This window comes from Pangasianodon hypophthalmus, chromosome 26, assembly GCF_027358585.1.
Source record: "Pangasianodon hypophthalmus isolate fPanHyp1 chromosome 26, fPanHyp1.pri, whole genome shotgun sequence".
Classification (NCBI taxonomy): domain Eukaryota; kingdom Metazoa; phylum Chordata; class Actinopteri; order Siluriformes; family Pangasiidae; genus Pangasianodon; species Pangasianodon hypophthalmus.
This window is the reverse complement of record NC_069735.1, coordinates 2701938-2725640: the sequence shown is the minus strand read 5'-3', so window position 1 is coordinate 2725640 and position 23703 is coordinate 2701938. Positions and strand designations below refer to the sequence as shown.

At 34.8% G+C, this 23703-nt stretch overlaps 1 protein-coding gene across 5 annotated transcripts in view; it reads right to left on the bottom strand.

The window, feature by feature from the left end:
* The window catches only part of fn1b (fibronectin 1b), a 43063-nt gene extending 24215 nt beyond the window's left edge, over window positions 1-18848 (bottom strand). For 3 of the 5 annotated variants that reach the window (XM_026929307.3, XM_026929311.3, XM_026929309.3), the window contains exons 1-13: window positions 18541-18848; window positions 14280-14405; window positions 13317-13454; window positions 12729-12860; window positions 11717-11854; window positions 10820-10990; window positions 9673-9870; window positions 9260-9442; window positions 7650-7826; window positions 6698-6850; window positions 4904-5032; window positions 4498-4638; window positions 242-354 (exon numbers count right to left, since the gene is read on the bottom strand). In XM_026929307.3, coding sequence (XP_026785108.3) covers window positions 242-354; window positions 4498-4638; window positions 4904-5032; window positions 6698-6850; window positions 7650-7826; window positions 9260-9442; window positions 9673-9870; window positions 10820-10990; window positions 11717-11854; window positions 12729-12860; window positions 13317-13454; window positions 14280-14405; window positions 18541-18676 — 1935 coding nt within the window. In that variant the 5' untranslated portion in view covers window positions 18677-18848. The remainder of the gene's footprint in view (window positions 1-241; window positions 355-4497; window positions 4639-4903; window positions 5033-6697; window positions 6851-7649; window positions 7827-9259; window positions 9443-9672; window positions 9871-10819; window positions 10991-11716; window positions 11855-12728; window positions 12861-13316; window positions 13455-14279; window positions 14406-18540) is intronic. The other 2 variants (XM_026929308.3, XM_026929310.3) reach the window with 1 other exon arrangement.
* Window positions 18849-23703: the final 4855 nt, after the last annotated feature.

Genomic DNA, 23703 nt, shown 5'->3' with positions numbered 1-23703 from the left:
TATATTCTACATCGCAGATTTACATGCTGGCGTTATGAAGCCTACGCCTAAGCGCATGACACGTCTGATCAACTAACACTTAACATTTTACACATTTCTCAATCTTGCTATCGACAAAAAACAAAAAAAAAAAGTAACTGTTCATTATGTACCATTCATATGAGCTAAGCGTAAAACAAAAATGGCCCCATGATCTGGCCATGAGGAATGCCGCACTGAAACCACGTTAGTGTGGACCTACCACTCTCCACTTGAGGATGTACTGAGTGATGTGGGCCGATGCTGGTGGGTTCCACTGGATGGGGTGCGAGTTGGGCTGGTTTCCCGTCTCCGTGATGGTCACGCGTACTGGGACTAGCGGGAGGAAGAGATCAGTAGGATTAGTATCCGGTTACAACGAACCTACTTGTAGTTGTTTATTACAAACTCAAACTGCAGCTAGTTTTATAGCTAGCTGCGGATAAATGAGCCCGGGATTTGCGCTGCGCGATTTCTCAGATTATTATTTGATCCAAAATAAAATCTGGGCGGAATTTTTGGAACAGTTATCCTTTGTCGGATTGTACGATGAAGATCCTCTGAAGATAGACCTGTGATTTGTTTCGTGCGAACAAAAAAAACGAGCCAGCGACTACAACAAAACAAGATTACTGCTATACTTTGTTGAAAAATTTTATGATTTATAATCACATTAATTATATTAATATTTATTTTATATAATTCTAATTAAATCATAATATAGAATATGATATATTATTAAAATAAAATAAATATTTTCCCACACATATTTATATCTCTTTTTTTTTTTTTTTTTACTGATATCATTGATACACAGTATTTATACACATGGACAGTCCATTAATTTTTTCCAAATTTATATGACGTGAATTTTTTACGAAATTAAAAGAAATTCTAAAAATCTAAAGAATCTGGAATATAAGAATATGTTTATAAATAATTAACATATTCCAGATTCTTTAGATTTTTATTTTTTATTTCCATTTCTGATTTTTTACACGTCTATATTTATTTTTTTTTTATTTGCACTTTGTTTACATGGTTAAGTCAGTAAATGCTTTGAATAAGTACAATTTTTTAATTTAGTCTATTTTTTATTTTATTTACTTTATTTACACTGCTGTCAGTACATTTTCTGCACATGTACAGTTTTTCTGTTTCTATTTTTATTTACACTTATTTATCCTGTTAAGTCAGTCTTTTTTTTTTGCATGAACGCAGTTTTAAAAAATATTCCTATTTTAATTTTATTTACACTTTTATTTTTTACACTACTATTTTTCCTTACAGTTTTGTCAGTAATTTTTTGAAGGATAAAATTTTTAAAAATTTTTTGATTTATTTACATTTTACTTACACTCAATACATTTTTTGCACATTTTTAAATAAATTCTATTTTTATTTTTACACTTTTAACATTGCTAAGTCAGTACTTTTCTGCACATACACATTTTAAAAGAATATTTCTATTTTTATTTTATTTTTTGCACATGTACAATTTGTTAGAAATTTTTAAATACTAGTTACACTTCTATTTTTACACTTTTATTTCTACTTATATTTTATTTACACTGTTAAGTCAGTCAATTTTTGCACATTTGTACAATTGTAAAGAATATTTGTTTTTATTTTATTTACACTTATTTTGTTTACACTGTTAAGTCAGTCATTGCACATGTACAATTGTAAAGAATATTTATTTTTATTTTACACTTTTTTTTTTACTTTTTTATTTTTTTATTTTTTTATATATTTTATTTACATTGCTAAGTCAGTATTTTTTGCATATAAATGATGTTTTAAAAAAATTCTATTTTCAATTTATTTACATTTGGTTGATTCTCTTAAGTCAGACTTTTTTAAAAAATTTTATTTACACTGAATAATTTAAAGAATAGTTTAAAGAGTTTAAATTTAAATGACTTTAAAGAATTTAAAGAATACTTCTATTTTTAATTTATTACCATTATATGTTTATGTCTATATTTTTTTTAACCAATTTTATTAATTGTTATCTTTTCGTTGTATTTTTTTTATTGTATTGTCTTGAGCAAGCTTGTACCAGAATAAAAGTATTGGCACTGCATTGCCACTGCAGGTGGAAAATAAAGCCTCCACGCTGTCCTCGGTTAGTGTTACAGATCACACACACGCTCACACACAGGGCACTGTTCTAGTCGTCTCACCTCAGTCTGACGCAGCTGTGAGTCATTTCAAGCTCAGCTCAGGTTAGCTTACACAGACACACACACACACACACACTGCTGTCCAAGCAGACCGAGGAGTTTCAGCTTGGTGCAAGTACAAACAGAATCTAAAAGCACAGACGCACTACACACTGCTGTCTCTGAGGAGCTCGGACACACTCGCACACTGCACACACTCTCATGCTTCACACACTCGCACTCACACGCTGCATGCACTTTCACACTGCACACTCAAACACTGCATGCACTCGCATGCACTCACACGCTGCATGCACTCGCACACTGCATACACTCGAATGCTGCATGCCCTCACACGCTGCATACACTCGCACACTGCATACAGTCACACGCTGCATGCACTCGCACACTGCACACACTCGCACGCTGCACACACTCGCACACTGCATGCACTCGCACACTGCACACACTCGCACACTGCATGCACTCGCACACTGCACACACTCGCACACTGCACGCACTCGCACACTGCACACACTCGCACACTGCATGCACTCGCACACTGCACACACTCGGACGGTGCATGCACTCTCACACTGCACACACTCGCACGCTGCATGCACTCGCACACTGCACACACTCGAACGGTGCATGCACTCGCACGCCCTCACACGCTGCATACACTCGCGCACTGCACGCACTCACACACTGCACACAACTCAAACGCTGCACGCACTCGCACACTGCATGCACTCGCGTTAAATACCGCCAGGTTACTGGGGTCTCTGTGTGTAAGCAGCGTCTCAGAGTCAAGTACAGCAAGAAAAAGCACCACGCACATGTTTACATGAACGTGCAATTCTTTCTGTCTTTCTTTCTTTTTTTACTTACTTAAAACCTATTTCTTACTGTTTCCCTTTCTTATTTAATACCATCTTTATTTGTTTGGTTCTCCATTTCTCTCTTTTGTTCTTTCTTTTCAATACGTCCGTCTCTTTCTTTCTTTTTCTTTCTTTCTTTCTGACTTAATACCAACTTTCTTTCTTTCTTTCTTTCTTTCCTAAAATCTTTCTTTCATTCTTTCTCTTTCTTTCTTTAACACCATTCTCTTTCTTTCTTCCTAACTTGTTTACTACCATCCTTATTTATTTATCCTCTTTTTCTTTCTTTCGTAAAATCTTTCTCTTACTTTATTATTAAACCCCAATTCTTTCCTTCTTTCTATCTCTCTTTCTTTCTCCTTAACCCTTTCTTTTCTTCCTTTGCCTTTCCCTCTCTCCACTCTTTCTTCATCTTTCATCCCTCTTTCTTTCTCCTTTCTTTTCGTTCAGTTACAAACAGTTACTCCTCAGTACTTTAGCAATGTAATGAAGTGAACTTGAATTTAAAAGGAAAAAAAAACCGAGAGAGGAAAAAACCGATCTTTGAGTTTGAACAGAGTTTTGCAGCTCTCCCTTTTTTTTCTGTTAATAAAAACTTCACACTTCAAAGCAACTTGTGCTTCAAGTCTACGTCTGGACAAAGTCTAGTTTGTTGAAGTTCTTTATATCAGCTCAGTCAACAAGATGTGTGGAAATGTTCTTCTTAACACATCTCTGAAGAAGTGATCAAAGCGGAAGGGTGCCAAGAAGGAAGGAGCCACACGTCTAAATCCATCTGGCTGACTTCAAAGTGTTCATCTCCCATTTTGGGAAGGAGAGAGGAGACAAACTCTGACTAACGCTCGGATCTGGACTGACAGCGTCAACACCTGACTAAGGTCCAAACTGTGGATCAAACGTGTTTACGTAACATTTTCCATTCTCCCCCTCCTCTCTGAATCCAGCTTCCCGTGAAGCACATTTTCTCAAAAATACTAAAGGAAACTCTGAATTGTTTGTTTTGAAGTGTCAAACTTCGGTCTTCGGCTTTAATGATTTAACACACCAAGTTCCATCCGTCATGTAAGAGGAGTAAACCTGGCAAGCTGCGACTTGATGTAATATACTCCATTACACCGAAATAAAAACAGAAACCTGCGTATCTGATCATAGATTAAAAAAAAAAAAAATCAGACAAGTACTAACACATTAGACACTTCTGGGACTTGTTAGAATGGGTGTGACTTAATATCCTAATGTGCATGCTTGATTGACAGCCCTCCGTTCAAGACTCCTAGCTCTGTGGGACAGACGAGCCCATTTTTAGCCCCGCCCATTTTACAATACATTTTTTTTTTTTCAGTAGTCATTTAAAGTAAACTAAATCCAATGAACTACAGTTTTGTTTTTGTTTTTTTTCCCTTGACGTCATTATTGTACACATTGTAACTCACCCCTGGACTGGAGAGGCTCGCAGGCATGCTCTCCGATACCGTTTCCGTAACAGGTACACCGATATCGGACGCCGTGGCTCACTTTGTCCCACGTCTCGCCGATCTGATAGAACACTTTTGTCTCGGCTTCTTGGCACTGATCTGGAGGCAAAAGAAAATATTTATATTACTGAAGTGCAGATGTTCTTATTTTCTTGAACTGTCAAACTGGCTGGAAAACATCTGCATTGGCACATTTTCCAAAAAAGCTCTCAAGTTCTCCCCCTGTCTGAGTCCAGACAGCTGCGAGCTTTTACACTCTAGAATGTTAGTAAAAAGCAAAAAAAGTCAAACAAGACACTTTTCAACCCAAGAACCTTTGATGGCACTGGAAATGAAAAGAACATGAGGAGAGAGCGGATCTTACCGATAGCGTCACATTTCCAGCGGCCGCGGCCCTGACCGAAGCATGTGCAGTTCATCATGTAGCCCTCGTTGTGGCGCTTGTCAAACGTCTGGCCCACTTCATATGTGAGTCCGTCTACAATACACTGATCTGATGGCCAAAAAACACAACGTTACGCTTTGTTTATGTCTTCATAATTGTAACTTTGACATGTTGGTGATGGTAGCTGTAGAATTAGATACAAAATTTGGGCTACAGTAGCTACAGTTATAGAAATAAATACAAAGTTTGGGTTATGGAAACTATAGTTCTAGAAATAAATACGAAGTTTAGGTTACAGTAATAGCTGTACAAATAAATACGAAGTTTAGGTTACAGTAATAGCTATACAAATAAATACGAAGTTTGGGTTACACTAACAGCTATAAAAATAAATACGAAGTTTGGGGTACAGTAATAGCTATAAAAAATACGAAGTTTGAGTTACACTAATAGCTATAAAAATAAATATGATGTTTGGGTAACGGAAGCTATAGTTATAGAAATAAATACGAAGTTTGGGTTATGGAAGCTATAGTTATAGAAATAAATATGAAGTTTGGGTCACGGAAACTATAGTTATAGAAATAAATATGAAGTTTGGGTTACGGAAGCTATAGTTATAGAAATAAATATGATGTTTGGGTAACGGAAGCTATAGTTATAGAAATAAGTACGAAGTTTGGGTTACGGAAGCTATAGTTATAGAAATAAATACGAAGTTCGGGTTACGGAAGCTATAGTTATAGAAATAAATACGAAGTTCGGGTTACGGAAGCTATAGTTATAGAAATAAATATGAAGTTTGGGTTACGGAAGCTATAGTTATAGAAATAAATATGAAGTTCGAGTTACAGAAGCTGTAGTTATAGAAATAAATACGAAGTTTGGGTTATGGAAACTATAGTTACAGAAATAAATACGAAGTAACTATAGTTACTGAAATAAATATGTACCTAAATAAAGTTTGGGTTATGGTAGCTATAGCTTTAGAAATAAATATGAAGTTTGGGTTATGGTATCTATAGTTATCGAAAAATATATACAAAGTTTGGGAAACAGTCGCCACAGAAATAAACACAATGCTTGGGTTATTTGTTATCTAGTTGTTATCTATAAGTATAAAAAGGAATACTATTATATATAAAGTTTACATAGTGTTTACATAAGGTTTAAGCTATGTTAGCCGTAAAAATAAATGCGAAGTTTGTGATGCAATAGCTATAAAATAATACATGAATTTTAAGTTACAGTATCTACAGAAATAGCTAGAATTATGGTAGCTATAGGTTTAGAAGTAAATATTAAGTTTGGATTACAGTAACTATACAAAAATATCTGAATTTTGTGATGTAGTAGCTATCAAATATTATGCGTAATAAGTTACTGGTACAGGTAGCTGTAGAAATAAATACAAAGTTGGGATGCAGTAGCTATAGTCAGAGAAATAAATATGAAGTTTGGGTTTTGGTAGGTATAAAATAATACGAACTTTTAGATATGATAGCTATAGAAATAAATATGAAGTTTGGTTACAGTTGCTATAAAATATACAAAGTTTAAACTATGGTATCTGTAGAAATAAATACAATAAAGACAAATAGTTTTGGGTTAAAGTAAACACAAAATAAACGAAATTCAGTACTTAGTTAGCTACAGAATTAAGTCATGTATAACATTTGTGTTAAGGTAGCTACAAATGATAATCGAATATGAAATTTGGGTTATGTTATCTGTAGAATCAATTTAAATACAGAATCAGGGTTGGGTTTGCACCTCGAAGCTGTGAGTGGGCAATGCAACTCCACTCGCCCCGGCCGTTTCCCTCACACTTGCAGCGCATCATGTGACCCATGGTGTCATGGCGCTTGTCCCACTCATCACCCTGGCGGTACATGACGTCGTTTACTGTGCAAACTTCCTCATGAGCTGGAGAATACGAGAAATTACAGTGAGATTAGTATACTGTATATTACGCTTATTTTTTAATCCCATCATTTATTATTAGAACAAAAATCCAAAGTCCTGTATCTCAAACCGAACAAGTGTGTCTTTGGGTTTAGTCAAGGTTTAGTCCAGATTAATCAGGATTTAGTTTGAGTTTAATCAGGGATTAGTCTGGTGTATAGTCAGGCTTAGGTCTAGACTTGGACGGGGTTTAATAAGGATTTAGTGAATAGAGTCAGGGTTTAGTTTGGGTTCAGTCAAGATTTAGTCAGTAGATTTCTGTTTCATATTTCTGTTTCAGGATTGCTCAGTCTGCTATGTAGTGTGTGTGTGTGTGTGTGTGTGTGTTAGATTCTGATCTCATTCTATCTAAATCTCAGCATGTTCGCTTTTAAAAAAAGGGTGGTTCATGTAGCTCTGGCCAAGACAGTTACAAATCAGCGACTAGTTATAGCCAATTATTATGTGCTCATAAAGTCTCCCTCTCATAATGACATAATGACCCTTAAATCCTGCATTCGGGTTTTTTGACGACCTGGACTCGGGCATGGCTGGCTTCATGAAAAAGCTATTCGCGTCTATAAAAGCAAACCTCATGGCAGAAATTCAGACAAAAAGGATGATTCAGTGCAAGCGTCTGGCTGGCCAGCTGTGTCCCAGCATGCCTGTTAGAGTGTGTATTTAAATCCGGTGTAAACCAAATATACTGCCAGCTGTTTGCATCCACTGTTACCCTATACTTGTTAAAAAAAAACAGTACTTGGTAGTGGACTCAACGTACATGCCATGGGACAGAATCCGTAGCGTCGCTCATCATCGTAGTTCGCTGTAGTGCCACACCACTTCATCCCGTCGCGTCGGCCGTCGGATGTGCAGTCTGTGTAATTACGGCCGTTGTACAGGAAGGGGAAATGGCACAGAGCGCCATTAGAGTTTCCACCACGAGTCGTCACCATCACTGAAGGAAAGTATAATACTTCAATTAAGCAGCAGCTTCAAGCAAGTACTCTCCTGTTAGCAATCAGAATCCTTTTCATTTTAAACAGGACTGTAAAAAACCTTGAATATTCAATATACTGTATCTTATCATCAACTACTACAATCAATTATTAGCTATATATTAACAACATCTACACAAAGACATGTTCAACTTCTGCTTAAGCTAACGTTAGCTGACAGACTATATGAAAATATATATATATAAGATTACATGGGATTTCATCCAGAAGCTAACAATCTGGGTTAAAACCCCAAAGCTATGAGTTCAGGTGGAATCTCAAACCTAAGAGTTTAAATCCGTTCCCAAAATTTAGAGTCTTTATTAAATCAAATGATAATTGTAAGTGGGTCCAGTCTGGGTGGCATCCCAAAGTTTTTATCCCAAAGCTGGAATTTTGTGTTCAATCAAAAAATCTGGGACTTTGGGTTCAGTCCTAAGACTGGGATCTTGGGGTCTATCCTATAGATGGGACTTTTGGCTGAGTCTTAAAAATAGGACTAAAACTAGCACCTTCCATTTAATCACAAAAGGTTTGATTTTACATTAACTTCCAAAGATCCAACTCTGCATTAAAGCTATGAGTTTAGGTCCAATCCTGAAGCTGGGACTTAAGGTCCAATCCCAAATCTCAGACTTTTTATCCAATCCCAATGGTAGGACTTTAGTTCCAATCCCAGAGTTGGGACTTTAAGTCCAGTCCCAGAGATATCCTTTGTGGGATTCCCATCTATTGGGTGTGAGATTGAACGTTCCAGTTCAATCCCAAACCCAAAAGATTTAGCTCCAATTACAAAACTACGAACTTTATACCCATTATACCCAACCAAGACTTTGGTTTCAATCCCACACTTAAGAGTTTGGGTAGTATTCCAAAGCTGGGACTAGGTCCAATCCCAAAAGGTAGGACTATAGGTCCAATCCCAAAAGCTGGGACTTTAGGTCCAATCCCAAAGCTCAAACTTTAGTTTCAGTTCCAAAGCTGTGAAATTTGGTCTAATAACAAATCTGAAATGTTAGTTCCTAGGCTGTGATTTAAGGCCTAATTCCAAAGCTTGGTCTTGCTGGTTCATTTACGAAGCTAAGAATTTTGGTAAAACACCAAAGCTGTAACTTTATGGCCAATTCCAATCAATGTGGCACTCAAGATTCAAATCCCAAAGTTAAAACTACGTATCTGAGTCAATGAGTCATAATGAGTCTTGGGTAAAAAGCCAGAGATACTAGTTTAAGTGCAATACGAAAAACTACAAGTTTAGATTAAATCCCAAAACTACCGCCTAAAACCCCAATCCTTCAGTCTCAAATCAAGTCTGGGCTCAAACCCACAGCTATAAATGCAGGTTAAATCTTGTTTAATAAAGGTTTTAATGTTTAATGGACTCTTTACTTACTGTTCCTCTGAGTACAGAAAGAGTACTGGCGATCCGTGTCGTAGTCGGAGGTGGTGCTGCACCACAGCTGCCCGTCAGTTCGGCCTTCAGAGATGCAGGAGTAGTGTGTTTTTCCATCAAACACGAAGGGGAACACGCATGGCTGGCCGTTGGAGTTCCCGCCATACACTTGAGACTGCCCGGCTGACACACACACACACACACACACAAGAATTAGGGGAATTCAAAATGTGAGCCAATATTGAAGCTTCCATGACAGCAAGTCATAAAACTCCAGAAAAGGTCACTCCATCAAAACAGAATGCAAGCTTCTGGATGAGGTTTAAAGAGGTTTTCAGTGTTTTATTTCCCCATGTTATTCTCACTTCAGAAATGACTTATAATGATTAAGGGAAGCTATAATTTGGGCGTACCCCATTCTTTGCAGCCGATGCCTCCGTTAATGCAGGTGCAGATCATCTGCTGGCTGCCCTGCGTTTGGACCCAGCGCATGCCGCTGTAGTAGGTGGTGCCAGATCCGGTTTGACACGCGCCGATCTCAAGCAGCTCGGGCACAATGTTCAGCTGGTGAGTGACGGGTTTGACCTGAGTAGACAAGGTTGAGCCCGAACCTATCAGCGAATAGAGCCAGGGTGAGAACAAACAGCAGGAAAAAAAAAAAGTTAGCATACAAACTAAGGCAAATTAACGAAAAAAAGGAAAAGTTCAGGGAAAAAAATTTATATAATTAAACATTTCTTGTAAATAATATTTAATACATTTGACTAGGTAGAAAGCAATCAGGTTAAACAATTAAAAATATATATAATTATAAAAAGAAAACAAAAATTAATGTATAATTATAAAGTACACTGTAATTGCAATTTTTATTCAATTTATCGATTTAAATCACCTTAGAAATTTTTCACCAAAGTTTCAGACTCATGTGTGGAGAACATTTTAAATCAAATTTTCAAAATTATCTACAATTATTTGACAATTTTTATAAAGTTGTACAAACAAAAAATCACATAACTACATTAACAACAACAATAATAATCATTTTTAAATACATTATTAAATTATTATTAAATAAATTAATTCCACAAAAATAAAAAATAAATCAAGTAAAGCCCAGGTGAAAAATAAATACCCAGAATTTGTTTAATTAAAAAATTTATAAAATAAATTGCTTACAACTAATGTAAGCAATATTGCTATTTTTCTAAATAAAAAACAGACACAATTTATTTATTTAAAAATATTAGTAGTTTGTCACCCATATTTGTCCCTATAATTTAGTTAAAATACAAATATATGCACTTACTTTGCATTTAAGCCAAAATGATGTGTTTTTTTTTTAATTCCAAAGTACAATTACAAATCACAATTCTTGGGCTGTAAAAACAGCACAACGTGGATAAGACCGTTTTCCTAAAGCTCCTAATGCTAGAATAAAAAGAAATGGTTAGTCGTGATCGTTAATATAGTGCATGTTAAGCCAATGAGTGCACTGTTTGATATAAGGGATTAATGAGGAAATGATTGAGATAGAAAGATTTTGATAAATCACGCTGTTACCTGTATCGCACTCACCGAGGGCGGTTTGCACAGACGTGTGACTCTCGCACTTCCATTCGCCGCGTCCGTTTCCTGTACACAAACACTGCTGCTTGCGGCCTTGTGAGTCCACTTTGGTCCACGTCTCGCCGATACGGTACGACTTCCTCATGTCCTGGTCGTTACAGCGGTCTGAAACAGCCACGACATATTATTATTATTATTATTATTATTACTGTTATGTTTGTTTTTAATGAAAGAAATATTGCAGCACATGTAAATACGTAAATTCTATATACGTAAGCTGCTATACCATATATGGATAGTTGATAAAGAATTATTACTGATGAGTAGTATTGAAATTTGACAAAAATTGGAATCTCAATTCCAAATGCTGTATAACGCTATATTCAATATATGTTGACATTTCTCACTAAGAAATAGAAGCGTGTGTGTTGTGCAGTCGATGATAAGTGCACTTACAGTGTCATTTTTGCTGTATTAATAATTTTGCGACACGTCTGATGAAAATATTGACGTTTCCAAAAATGGTCACTGCGTCGTACAATGGACTGTAGCTAGCTAAACTATACCTAAGTAGTCTGTTATTGGCTAGCTGTACCTTGTATCGCATATTCATCTATATGTTTAATCTTTAAAAAAAACTAGCTATAGATAGCTAGTCATGTGTAGCTATATATATATATATATATATATATATATATATATATATATATATATATATATATATATACAAACAGTAGCTGACTATATAGCTAGCTATCACTCTATAGCTAATAATTGTTCCTATTATTACAATTGCAACAATTCTAACTTGAAAATGGTCCTCGAGGGAACTTTTGTAACAACGGTGGAAATGACAACGACAACAGAGCCGAGTTGTGATGCGTCACTCACTCCTGGAGGTGCAGATGATGCGTCCGTTCCCTTCACCCATACACGTGCAGTCAACCATCATCCAGCCCTGAAAAGCTTTCTCCCACGTCTGCCCCACCACGTACGACGTGCCCAGTGACGTGTCGTAGCAGCGCTGGGCTGTAAAATAAACGCGCGTAACTCTCGTGAGCAGGCTTAAATAACAATATATCAGTGAGAAACAGTTATGTAGTGTATGTTATGATACACTGGTGGAGATAATATCAGAATCTAATGGTTAACCATTTCGTTGAGATCACAAGTTCAAATCCCAAAAATACGTTTAGGAATCAAATCATAAATAAATAAATAAACAAATACATCTGAATGATACTGAATAAAAAAACAAACAAAAAACAAAAATAAAGTCTATAGTTAGATTAAAAAAAAGATAATAAGATAAAATTAAAAATAACTAAGATAAAAGTAAAAACAAATATGTATAAATAATTTATCATTTACATGTATATATTTTTCATTTTAATTTTTATCATATTTCTAACACTTTTTACTATATATTATATATGTATTTACTGTATTTAGGTAATATTTATATATTTATTTATATATTTTGTTTCTGTTAGCATTGTTATTATCTCCAATATGTTTGACAGACATATTATATTTTTATTGCCTTTATTATTAATGTATTTAAATTTTTAATGATATAATTATATAATGCGTATAGGTTACAGCCACAAGGTTACTGGGTTTGTTTGTATTTGTTGTTCTGTTGATATTGATCGCTTTCCTCTTAGTATTTGCACTGAGTTTAAACATTATCCCTGATTTAGCAGAATCCTCACTCCTCAACCTTATGTGTCTGTACTTTAAAAAAAAAAAAAAAAAAAAAAGAGAGAGTGTTTCACACTCTCACTAATGTTTTCTAACATTATCACAATGATAATGAAAGTCGGATGATTAAAATCTGTCCACTTTAAGAAACAGTCAGGCCACGCTGACCTTTGACCCGAGTCATTTCTCGAGCGCTCACCGATGGGTTTGCAGGTCCACTCGCCCTTTCCGTTTCCGAGACACACGCACTCGAGCATGTAGTCGCCTGTGTCGTGGGGTCGGGTCCAGGTCTCGCCGATTCGGTATGAGCGCCCTCCTTCATGGCAGCGATCTGTCGCAAAGACAAAACAAGGCGTCGTGACAGGTCACAATCTGCTTTAATACGTAACTGCGAACTTTTCCTATGGACAAGATTACTGTAATGATAATGATATAATGACTTATCGGCTAGTCAGTTTATTACAACGCTAGTTAGTAAAGTAGTTTGTATACTATAATGCTAGATGAGGTTATATTGTTATGATGTAATGCTAGTTAATAAATTAGCCTGTTTACTCTAAGGCTAGCTTGTAGGATAGTCTGTTATTATTATTTAATTTATTATTTATAATCCTAATCCTCCAAGACAATAGGGGGCACTGTGAAAATTTTCTATTTGCGTAATTTTTTTTTTATAAATTCTTTTCGTAAATTTTCTTGTGTTTTACGTTAGAGCAATGAAAAATTTTCTAACGCGTTTTTTTTTTTTTTACAAAATTTTCAGTCATTCATCACAAACGTGACTCACTTGCGATGGTGCAGCTGAGTTTGCCGCGACCTGAGCCGATGCAGGTGCAGTCCCAGATCATCCCGTCCTTGGACCGCTCATACGTCTCGCCCACGCGATACGACCTCGCGTTGATTTTATCGTAGCACAGCTCTTCAGCTAAATGGACAAAACCATTACGGTTAAAGGGACAGAACACGCTTTAGCACTTGCATCCTTTTTTATTTGCTGTAAAAACATGACTACAATAGCATAATGAGGAAAAAAATGTAAATATTCAAAATGGCCACCACTAAAGCTACATGATATACATTTCTTTAAATAACATTATGAAAAAGTGTCAGAACTCAACAATGAGACGGAGTTGAATGAACGATTGTGCTATAATTTTGTCACATAGTTGGTTTGCTGATAAATGGCAGTCATTAATTTTAATTTTTGCAAAATATTCAAACAGTTTTTGTAGGAAAATAATTGTGAAATGTCTAGCAAATATTATAAAATAAATGTAATAAATATATATATTATATTTATATTTATTATATTTATTTTTAAAGTAAATATTTTAAAATAAATATATTTTTAAAATAAATATTTCTGTTATATATACACTATATATAATATTAAATTATATATATTATATATATAAAAAACACAAGTATTTAGTTTAAAAATGAATCCAAAATATGAACAAAAAAAATAGCAAATTTAGGCAAATTTAATTATAAATTGACTTAAAAAAAAGAAAAAAAAGTGCATAAACAACAACAAAAAAAAAAGTAAGAAGGCGTGTGGGCGTGGCTTGATTTATTCAGAAATGAGTGGAAATATTAACACAAAAATTAAACTGAGGCTACTCAACCACATTAGAATTGAAGATGGAAAATTGGTACACATTTGAGTTCAAATTCAGTATAAATTCTGATATAATTGGATATTCATAACAACATAAACGTGAATGCTGTGCATAGTTTTCATTCTCACCCGCAGGTTTGGATTCACACTGGACGCCGTCTGATCCACTGCACCTGCACAGTAACGTGCTGCCCATGTAGGCTCGCTCCCATTGGTCGTTGACTCGATAAGAACGCCCATTCTCTGTACAGCCAGCTGTGTGAGAAAGAAAATTACCCATAAACCACTGCAGGTTGAAACCCAAACAACCTGAAGTTCCTCCACAATTGAATGCAAGTATAATCTCTCAGGTGATTCAAGTATAACTTTGTTTGTTGCTATGGAATTTCATCCTAATGATACTAGGATACTAATTTTGTTACTGATTAATAAATTACTTGTTTCCACGAAAATTTACATTAAAGCATTAGAAGCGATGATATCAAGAATTGCAATTTAGGAAAATAGTTTTGTATCTAATAGGTGGTTCAATTGGTGATCAGCAAACAGAACACCGCAGCAAGGCATAGTCTAAACCTGGATCGCTTTTCCCTAACAGCTTGTAAATCAATGCACTTATTGTTTACGTTGCTGGCGCACTTTAAATTAAGTCCTTGTTTTTCTTAAGTAGGTATACGTTAAGTTCTAGTGCAAAAATGGAAAATTCCACATCTTCACGTCAGGGAAGTACACAGTAAAACAAGGGCTCAATTTATATTACTGGGCAGATTTTTCGTCTAGAAACATCGATTTTAATTTAAAATTGAATGTATACCCGTATACTCATGCCATATTGCTAATTTCATGAATGTGTCTTACGTTAGTCAGTGATTTACCATCGTGGGAGTTGGCAATCTAACAGAAAAGTGTCTATTCGTCAAATTTCAGCTTCCGTCAACCTCAAACAGTGTGCGCTCTGTCCTGCCGAATTGCGTGCTGCTTCATACTTAATAAACTGAACCCAGCTGAGGTTCTCAGAGTGTGCATCGATTGTTATATCAGTTTATTATTTCTAATTTATTAATAAATAATCTATAGAGGTGTTATGTAATCAATCACAGAACAAACATATTATGTGCTTACAGTTTGGCTAATTATTAAAAAAACTAAAGAAAGTTAAAAATAATTTTATATTATATATAATAATTAGTATAATAAATTATACTATAACCCCAAGCAAACAACGTCAGATTGAGAAATATAAACAATTATGTTTTATTGGTCCGTTTTTCAATATGGCGCAGACAATTCATGTTTGGATATTTCCACATTAAAAAAGCAGCGCTAGCTAAAAATTTACTTACAACTTTATCATCTATCTAACTTCCAGCTTTCCAGTATAATAAATTCATAGTTCCACTTTGAATTTAATGTGTAAATATGGAAAATACTATCATTTTACACAATTGCTTAGCAGTAAAATAAGATTTTGTAGCTACACAATATTGTTTAATGTAAGTATAGAAATAATTTTTAGGTGAAATAAACTTCCATTACTTTTAGGAACATTAGTCATAACTTAACACGTAAATACTGAATCGTCATGTTATTTTACACAATTGTTTTTCAATAAAATGAAATTTTGTAGCAACACAAGTTTTTTTAAAGTAAGTATAAAAATTTATTTTTGGCTGAAATTAGTTTTTTTCCCCACTTTTGAGCGACATTAGTCATAACTTAATGTGTACAGACTCTCCCTGTTATTTGCAACAATCATTTATGAATAAAGTAAGATTTTGTAGCTAAATGTTACTGTTTGAAGTAAGTAAAGGAATTTACTTTTTTTTTTAAAACCGTGACTCCAGTGCAAAACTAAAGTAAACAAAAACATTTGCATATTAAATTTTTTAACAAAATGTTACTTTAAATACATATAATCATACTTTTAAACTTTTACAAAAGTCATTTTAACTTACTTTTACTTTGTAAAGTGTTTTTTGCAGCTCCATTTACAGTGATTAGTGATTATTTGTAAAGTAATAACTTCAGTAGTACTCCGGCAAACAACACATTTAGTGTTACTTCTGAATTTTTTTTGTACACATGTGAATTATCAGTAGCAGAACATCATTGATTAGACTAGTGAAGTTCTAGAGATGTATAGAAGAAAGTAAAGTTGACTCTTGAAAGAAATCTTAACATGTTTAGAGGTGTGTTTGTGAGATTCATGGTGCCTAATTTGGTTAAACGAAGTCTTACCTATGTAATTTTTATAAATTTCAACCAATCAATATTTTCTTGTAACATTTAAATGCAACATATACGGATTTACAAATAGATGACAAGTTACTACAAGAAATACAATTTATCCAATACAATGTAATCAATATCTGATGAATTATATGTAAAGTACACCATGTAAAGTAATATGTAAAAATTACACCACATCTGAGAACATCCTTGAAGAAGCGTTAAGCATATTAACTCATATACATTCTCAGAAATAAAGGTACTTCAAGGTAATTTTTCTTGTAGCTTGTGCAGAACCATCAAAGCTCCATCTTTTGTAGGTTTAGCATGTATGTTTACCTGGAAAGGTGCAAGTAGCATACCTTTAATTAGCTTTAAAAGTGAACAAATGTCCTTAAGGTCAAAATATGTACTTTAAACTACAGTAAGGCTGCAAAGACTAATCGGCAAAATTGATAAAATAAAATTCGATTAAAAAATATTTCATTATTGATTAATTTTCACACACTATGAACACTAAGTTATCAATAAAATGAGCTTTTGTCGCTACACAATGTTGTTTAAAACAAGTACCTAATGTGCAAATATGGACTCTGTCTGTTATGTTACGCAATCGTTTATCAATAAAATGAGATTCTGTAGCTACACAATGTTGTTTAAACAAGTACTGGTATTGATTTTTTTTGGGTGAAGTAGACTTCTGTTAATTTTGAGTGACATTAGTCAACTTAATGTGTAACTATGGATTCTGTATGTTATTTTACACAATTGTTTATTAATAAAATGAAATTTTGTAGCTAAACAATGTTGTTTAAAGCAACTATTTGTATTTATTTTTGGGGTGAAATAAACTTTTATTATTTTTAGTGACATTAGTCATAACTTGATGTGCAAATATGGTCTCTCCTTGTTATTCTACACAATGGTTCATTAATAAAATGAGATTTTATAGCTAAAAGATGCTGTTATAACACGTATAGGAATTTATTTTTAGGTGAAATAAACTTTTATTACTTTTGAGCAACGTTAGTCATAACTTAACATGCAAATATGGTCTCTCCTTGTTATTCTACACAATTGTGTAGCAATAAAATGAGATTTTGTAGCTAAACTATGTTGTTTAAAGCAATTACAGGAATTTATTTTTAGGTGAAATAAACTTTTATGGCTTTTGAGCAACATTAGTCATAATTTAATGTTCAAATATGGACTCTCTGTTATTTTACACAATCGTTTATTAATAAAATGACATTCTGTAGCTAAAAGATGACGTTTAATACACGTTTAGGAATTTATTTTTAAGTGAAATAAACTTTTATTACTTTTGAGTGACATTCTGTAGCTAATTTATTTTTAGGTGAAATAAACTTTTATGGATTTTGAGCAACATTAGTCATAATTTAATGTTCAAATATGGACTCTCTGTTATTTTACACAATCGTTTATTAATAAAATGACATTCTGTAGCTAAAAGATGACGTTTAAAACATGAATTTATTAATTATGAATTATTACATTGTATTATTATAACATGAATTATTTATAAACATGAGTTTATGAATTTATTTCTAGGTGAAATAATAATAACTTTTAACCAATAAGTTAAATATAACTTAATAACTTTTGACCAACATTAGTCATAACTTAATGTGCAAATATGGGCTCTCCTTGTTATTCTACACAATCATTTAGCAATAAAATGAGATTTTGTAGCTAAACTATATTATTTAAAGCCATTACAGTAATTTATTTTTAGTTGAAATCAACTTTTATTGCGTTTGAGCGACATTTGTTGCAAAACTACAGTAAACATATCCGATATAAACCATGTCTTGGTTGAGTGATTACATTTGGGCTTAGGAGGAAATTTTGTGTTAACATTTATTTAACAAATTGCAACTTTAATCAAGTTAAGCAACAGTGTTGTTGAAGCTCCAGTTTTAGTGCTTTCTAATAGCATCATATATTTTAACAGTGCAAAATATATTAAGAAAAGATCAGATGTGGATCAGGGTTTATTATGGGAATATGATGTAGAACACTTATTTACAGCAATGCATTAGATTTTTAGGCTTTAATTTGCATTGCAGTTGGACAGCTGTAACTGGGAAACACTCTCTTCATGATGTGTGTGTGTGTGTGTGTGTGTGTTGTTCCTCACCTTGGCGTGTGTGTGGCAGCTGGTCCACCGGTATGTCCAGCACCTGCTGCAGCCCCTGTCGCTTATTCCTGCCGGTCTGCGGCACGCACACCACCGCGCTGCACGCGCACAGCGCCAACAGCACCAACCGCCTCATTCTCGCGCACAGAAAAATACTTTATTTAAAAATCTAATTTATCACAATTATTTTTAAAAAATAATTATTATTATTATTTAAAAAAATATATAGTTTTTTGTTGTTGGTGTTTGGGGTGTATTCTCGGGGCGGGCTGCACTCCTCACGCGTCCGAGCAGCACCGTGCGCCTGCAGCGCCTCAGCTCCGGCTTTTATACCTCACCGACCTGCACGCGCTGCTGTGGTGGGGGCGGGGTTTATCAGCCCCCGCTCTCTGATTGGTGGGAAGTTTTCTTTTCCGCGAGCGCGAGAGCATCCTCTCTAACCGCCATGACCAGAAATGACTCAGCTAGCTTTCTTAGCCAAATGGAAAAATGATTAATACACCGTGTTGAATAAATACATTGTTTCATACATATATATATATATATATATATATATATATATATATATATATATATATATATATAGCTAGACACACAGATGTAGATATATAGTTATATATATATATATATATAGATATATAGATATAATACTCATTTAATACTTTTTTCCTGGTTTAGCAAACATTCTCAACCTAAACATGTCATTTATAATGTAGTTCTATGCATATAAACTTGATTTATACTATATTTATTCATCACTAAACCCCCTCAGATTTAGTATTATTAAAAATTCATTATCCTCCGTTAAGTTCGGAGCTCGTCTCAAGCCCATTTTTCGCCAGACCGCTAACGGGTGCGTCCCGTGCTCTCTCACGTTACTCGAGGCCTGTACACATTTCATTTTAAAACACAAATACGCACAAACATGGTTTTCAAGTAGAAACAATAAAATACAACGTTCGTGCTATAGTTAGCAGTGTATAGCTAAAATCTGAACAGCACACGGGCGATATTTCAGTCTGTAACCTGCTGAAGCGACGGCATTTCACTGGATTACAGTAACAACGTTTAGCATAATATACTATGCATTTTTACATTAATTATGGATATTTTGTATGTTGTATTTACTAAACCAGTGCTATAAAGCACATAAATGAATGATCCATGGCTTGACGTGTGTACGCCACGATGATTGTCTTTACACTCCTGAAACTATTACAATACAAATATTACACGAACGTAAACAAACAAACCCAACTAACACTTATTAATGGGATGCATATGATTCAGTGCACTTTTTTTTTGGCATTAAATCTGAGTAGAGATGTAGGTTAAATGTAACAACTGAGTTGTGATGCATGCTTTTGTCTATGTCTCTCGATTTTGATAAGCTGCAGTGCGCCGCACAAGCCCAGTCCTCTCGTTAGATGTGGTGAGTGAAGTGTCTTCCTGATGGTTCCTAATAACCGGTCAAATTTTCTTCCGATAAAATTATTAGGTTCTGGTTATATTTAATACTAATCAGAAAATCCTTAATAGAAACTAGAATCTGAGGGAAACTATTATGTCAATTTCCATCAAGATCCATTATATGATAAGATTTTTTTTTCTATTTTTCTATTATTATTTTTTAATAATAATAATAATAATTTTAATGTAATAATTAGTGTTAGCTCTATTTTTTTTTCAATACACCATTAAACTAAAAAAACAAAAAAAAAACAAAAACCAACTCGTGGAGGTGGTGTAGCTAGCTAATGTTAGCTTGTCCAGCATTGCAAAGGTATCAGCCTTTCTTGTGGGATTAGTCGTTTGTACATTGATTAATACGTAATGTAATGTTTTGTGTATTTCAAAACTATTTTCATTACAGCTGCATATCATATTTCAGATGTTTGGCCCACATCTACATGACGCAAAGCGAGACGTAGTGATGTCAATACGGCACAAACGTGCAAATCTGAACTCAAAACTATCTTAACTGAAATGATAAATGATATGGCTGAGCCCATTAGCATAGCTCAGATACGCACTGTTTCCCTGAGGATATTACGTTTTTGGAAGGGATTAGCTCGCAGCTGTCAGGGAACTCCTGCGCTCCATCAAACGTCGAGGGGAAAAGTTCACCGTCCCGAGAGGAGGACTCATCTTGTCACTCTGTCTTTATATCAAACTCTAAACAAATTCACTTTTATACAAGAGCAGAGCTCTTAGCGCGACATTTTGTTTGGTTATTAACCTCCTTGCTTCCAAAAACCAGTTACGAAATGTTTAAAAGAGATGGATTGTAAAAGAGAGAGGAGGCTAGAGAGTGAGAAAACACCCTGAAACATGAGTATGAGCAGATGTATTCATGCCGGTGTGTGTGTGTGTGGGTGGGTGGGAGTGTGTGTGTATACCACTAAAACACACACGTGTCTTTCCTAGAAGTAATTTGTCTTATTATATGATTTCCACCTTGATGAGTTCACCTGTCTAGGGCTGTGTTACTCACTGCCTGTTGCGTGTGTATGTGTGTGTGCGTGTGTGTGAATGAGTGTGTGTTTGCCTCTGATTCATGTCTCTGAGAATGATGGACCTGTTCACTTGTATATTTACTGGTTCAAAGGCCACTTGAGGCACACGTCCCTCACTGTCTCGACTGTGTGGGCGTCTGTGTGTGTGTGTGTGTGTGTGTGTTTAGTCAGATAACTGTATTTGTGCTGTTTTTTTTTTTTTTTGGGGGGGGGGGGGGGGGGGGGGGGGTTTGCGAGGCTAATTAATACAACGTATAAAACTCCTAGCTCTAGATTTGCAATAAGAATTAGCAACCATTTTAACCAGAGTCATTTTCTATCCTTTTCAATTATATAAATCACATGTATGTCCGAAACGCTAACATACTACACTGGCTAATCGGCTAACAGTGTTCTCAATTAGCCGACATCACACGAGTCTCCCAGATGCTCATCTCTGACCATACGGCGGCCAGAAACACTGTTTTAAAACCCAGATGAGACACTTTGGAAAAAAAATCTGTACAACTAGCTGCAAAATCTGCATTAATTTGTAACTAAAACTCAACAGATGCCATAATTACAGTTGAATAAATATAACACTATTAATTAATGAATTAATAATATTGTCCCACTATTTTATCCTTTTTTTTTTTTTGCTGAACTACATGCAGGTGATTTTACACATAAGCAGCTGCGTAACCTGACTCTGAATACGCGTAACTTTCCCTGCATAAACACTGTCGTAACTCTAAATCACCAAATCTGAGTGCGGCCACGAAGATATCGAACAAATATGACCTCTAGCTATGAAGTTGTAACACTGTGTGTACACCGTCTCAAGCCAAATGCTCTTTTTAATATTCTTAATAGCCATTATTTACTGATTAGCATTAATTCTAATTAAAAAAAAAGAATTTATTGGGAAAACACGAGTGTTTTGGAAATATCTAAAACATGAGAGAAAAGCAGTCTGGGTAAAATGTTGTGCTAATGAATTTAATTAATTATTGCAATAAACTTTAATTAAATATCTGTAAAAACAAAACAGTTAATTGCTGTTCATTATCCTAGTTTAATACAATGGAATAGAACAAGATAGAATACTACTGCTACTACTACTACTACTAATAATAATAATAATAAGCATGAACTGTCTCTTTGTCTTTCTCAGTGTCTCTCTGACTCACGTAGGTGGACACCAGTTCCAGGAACACAGATTTAGGATGGGCCTCACACTCACTCCTTTTGGAATTGTAAAGACATTTTTTTTAATGCTCCACCAAGTCGTCTGCTGGCCAAAGGGGGGGGGGGGGGGGGGGGGGTGTCTGCCAACAGCGTGCCACATTTTCCAGCAATAAAGCAAATCAAGCGGCGGAGGCATTAGGTACACTGAAGTGGATCCAGAAGTGGGAAGCACACACACACACACACACACACACACACACGATCGCTTTTCCTAATCCACACAGAATCTCTTTCTGCCATGTTTGAGGAAATGTATACATACACAGGAACTAAATACATACTACACTTTAATAAAGGTATTAAAACAAAATGTGTAATCGTTCATATGGTGACGTTTATTGAACTTTTATTTATTTATGGAAGGAGTCTCCAGTGTCAGCGGTTTGACAAGCATTTTTATGTCTTGATAACTACAAGAAAGGAAAAAAGAGAGTGTTTATAGCTACTATAACAACATTCAGTCATTCATTTATTTAAAAAAGTTTAATCGTTGGCAAATATACTTCAGGAACAGCCGTTATAGGAAAATAACCAACTTCATAGTGGGAATTAACGCTGTTTCATGAGGTTGATGGCTATGAAGTGATGCTTACACACAATATATATGGTTTATTGTAGGCGTGTCTGTATTTAAATAAGATGTGACATACATGCACATGACGGATAATAACTCCCAAATTTTACTGTATACGACTTGTGACAACATTTACGCATTTTGTATTAAGCTAGGACGTACTACAAATTTACAAAATACGCCAAAAGAGTTGTCTTATTTTTTCGTAATAAACACGAAAGATGAGCTGATTGACATTTGCGACATCTTCGATATTTACTCACGCCCCCTGGAAGCCCCACCCCTTCCTCCCACGGTGCTTGAAAGAAGCAATGATGTAATGCTCTTGTTTTCTTTGGTCAAGGTAAATGGAAAATGCTTCAATATGTACAAAATATAATAATTTCATTGTGCACACACACAAAAAAAATGGAAATTAGAGTAACCTGCTTTTGCTCTGTTTTTTCTCAGAGCTTTATTTGACTAGACGATGTGGTACATCCTAGTGGTAGAACTGGGTTTTTACTTTTTACTGCTCTTTGGCTGTGGGACTGTGATTCCGTTACTGCATTAATAAAGCATCCATCTGGCTCTCTAGCTACCTGTCTGTTGCCATAGTGACAGCAGTAAACAGTGGTTTTGTCTATAATTGTTGAGTCTGGTTTCCTTAAACACACAGATGTGGGGCAACAGAAACTGCGAGCTGCACCTCTGATTTATTTCCAACTAATCAAGTGTGAGAAACCACCGCATTTGAGAATCAGATTCTGGCAGGATGATGTACACGGACATGTAAAAAAAAAAAAAAAGTCTTCATAAATCTCAAATGATTTCAAGTTACAAGCTTACATATCTGAAATGAGAGTG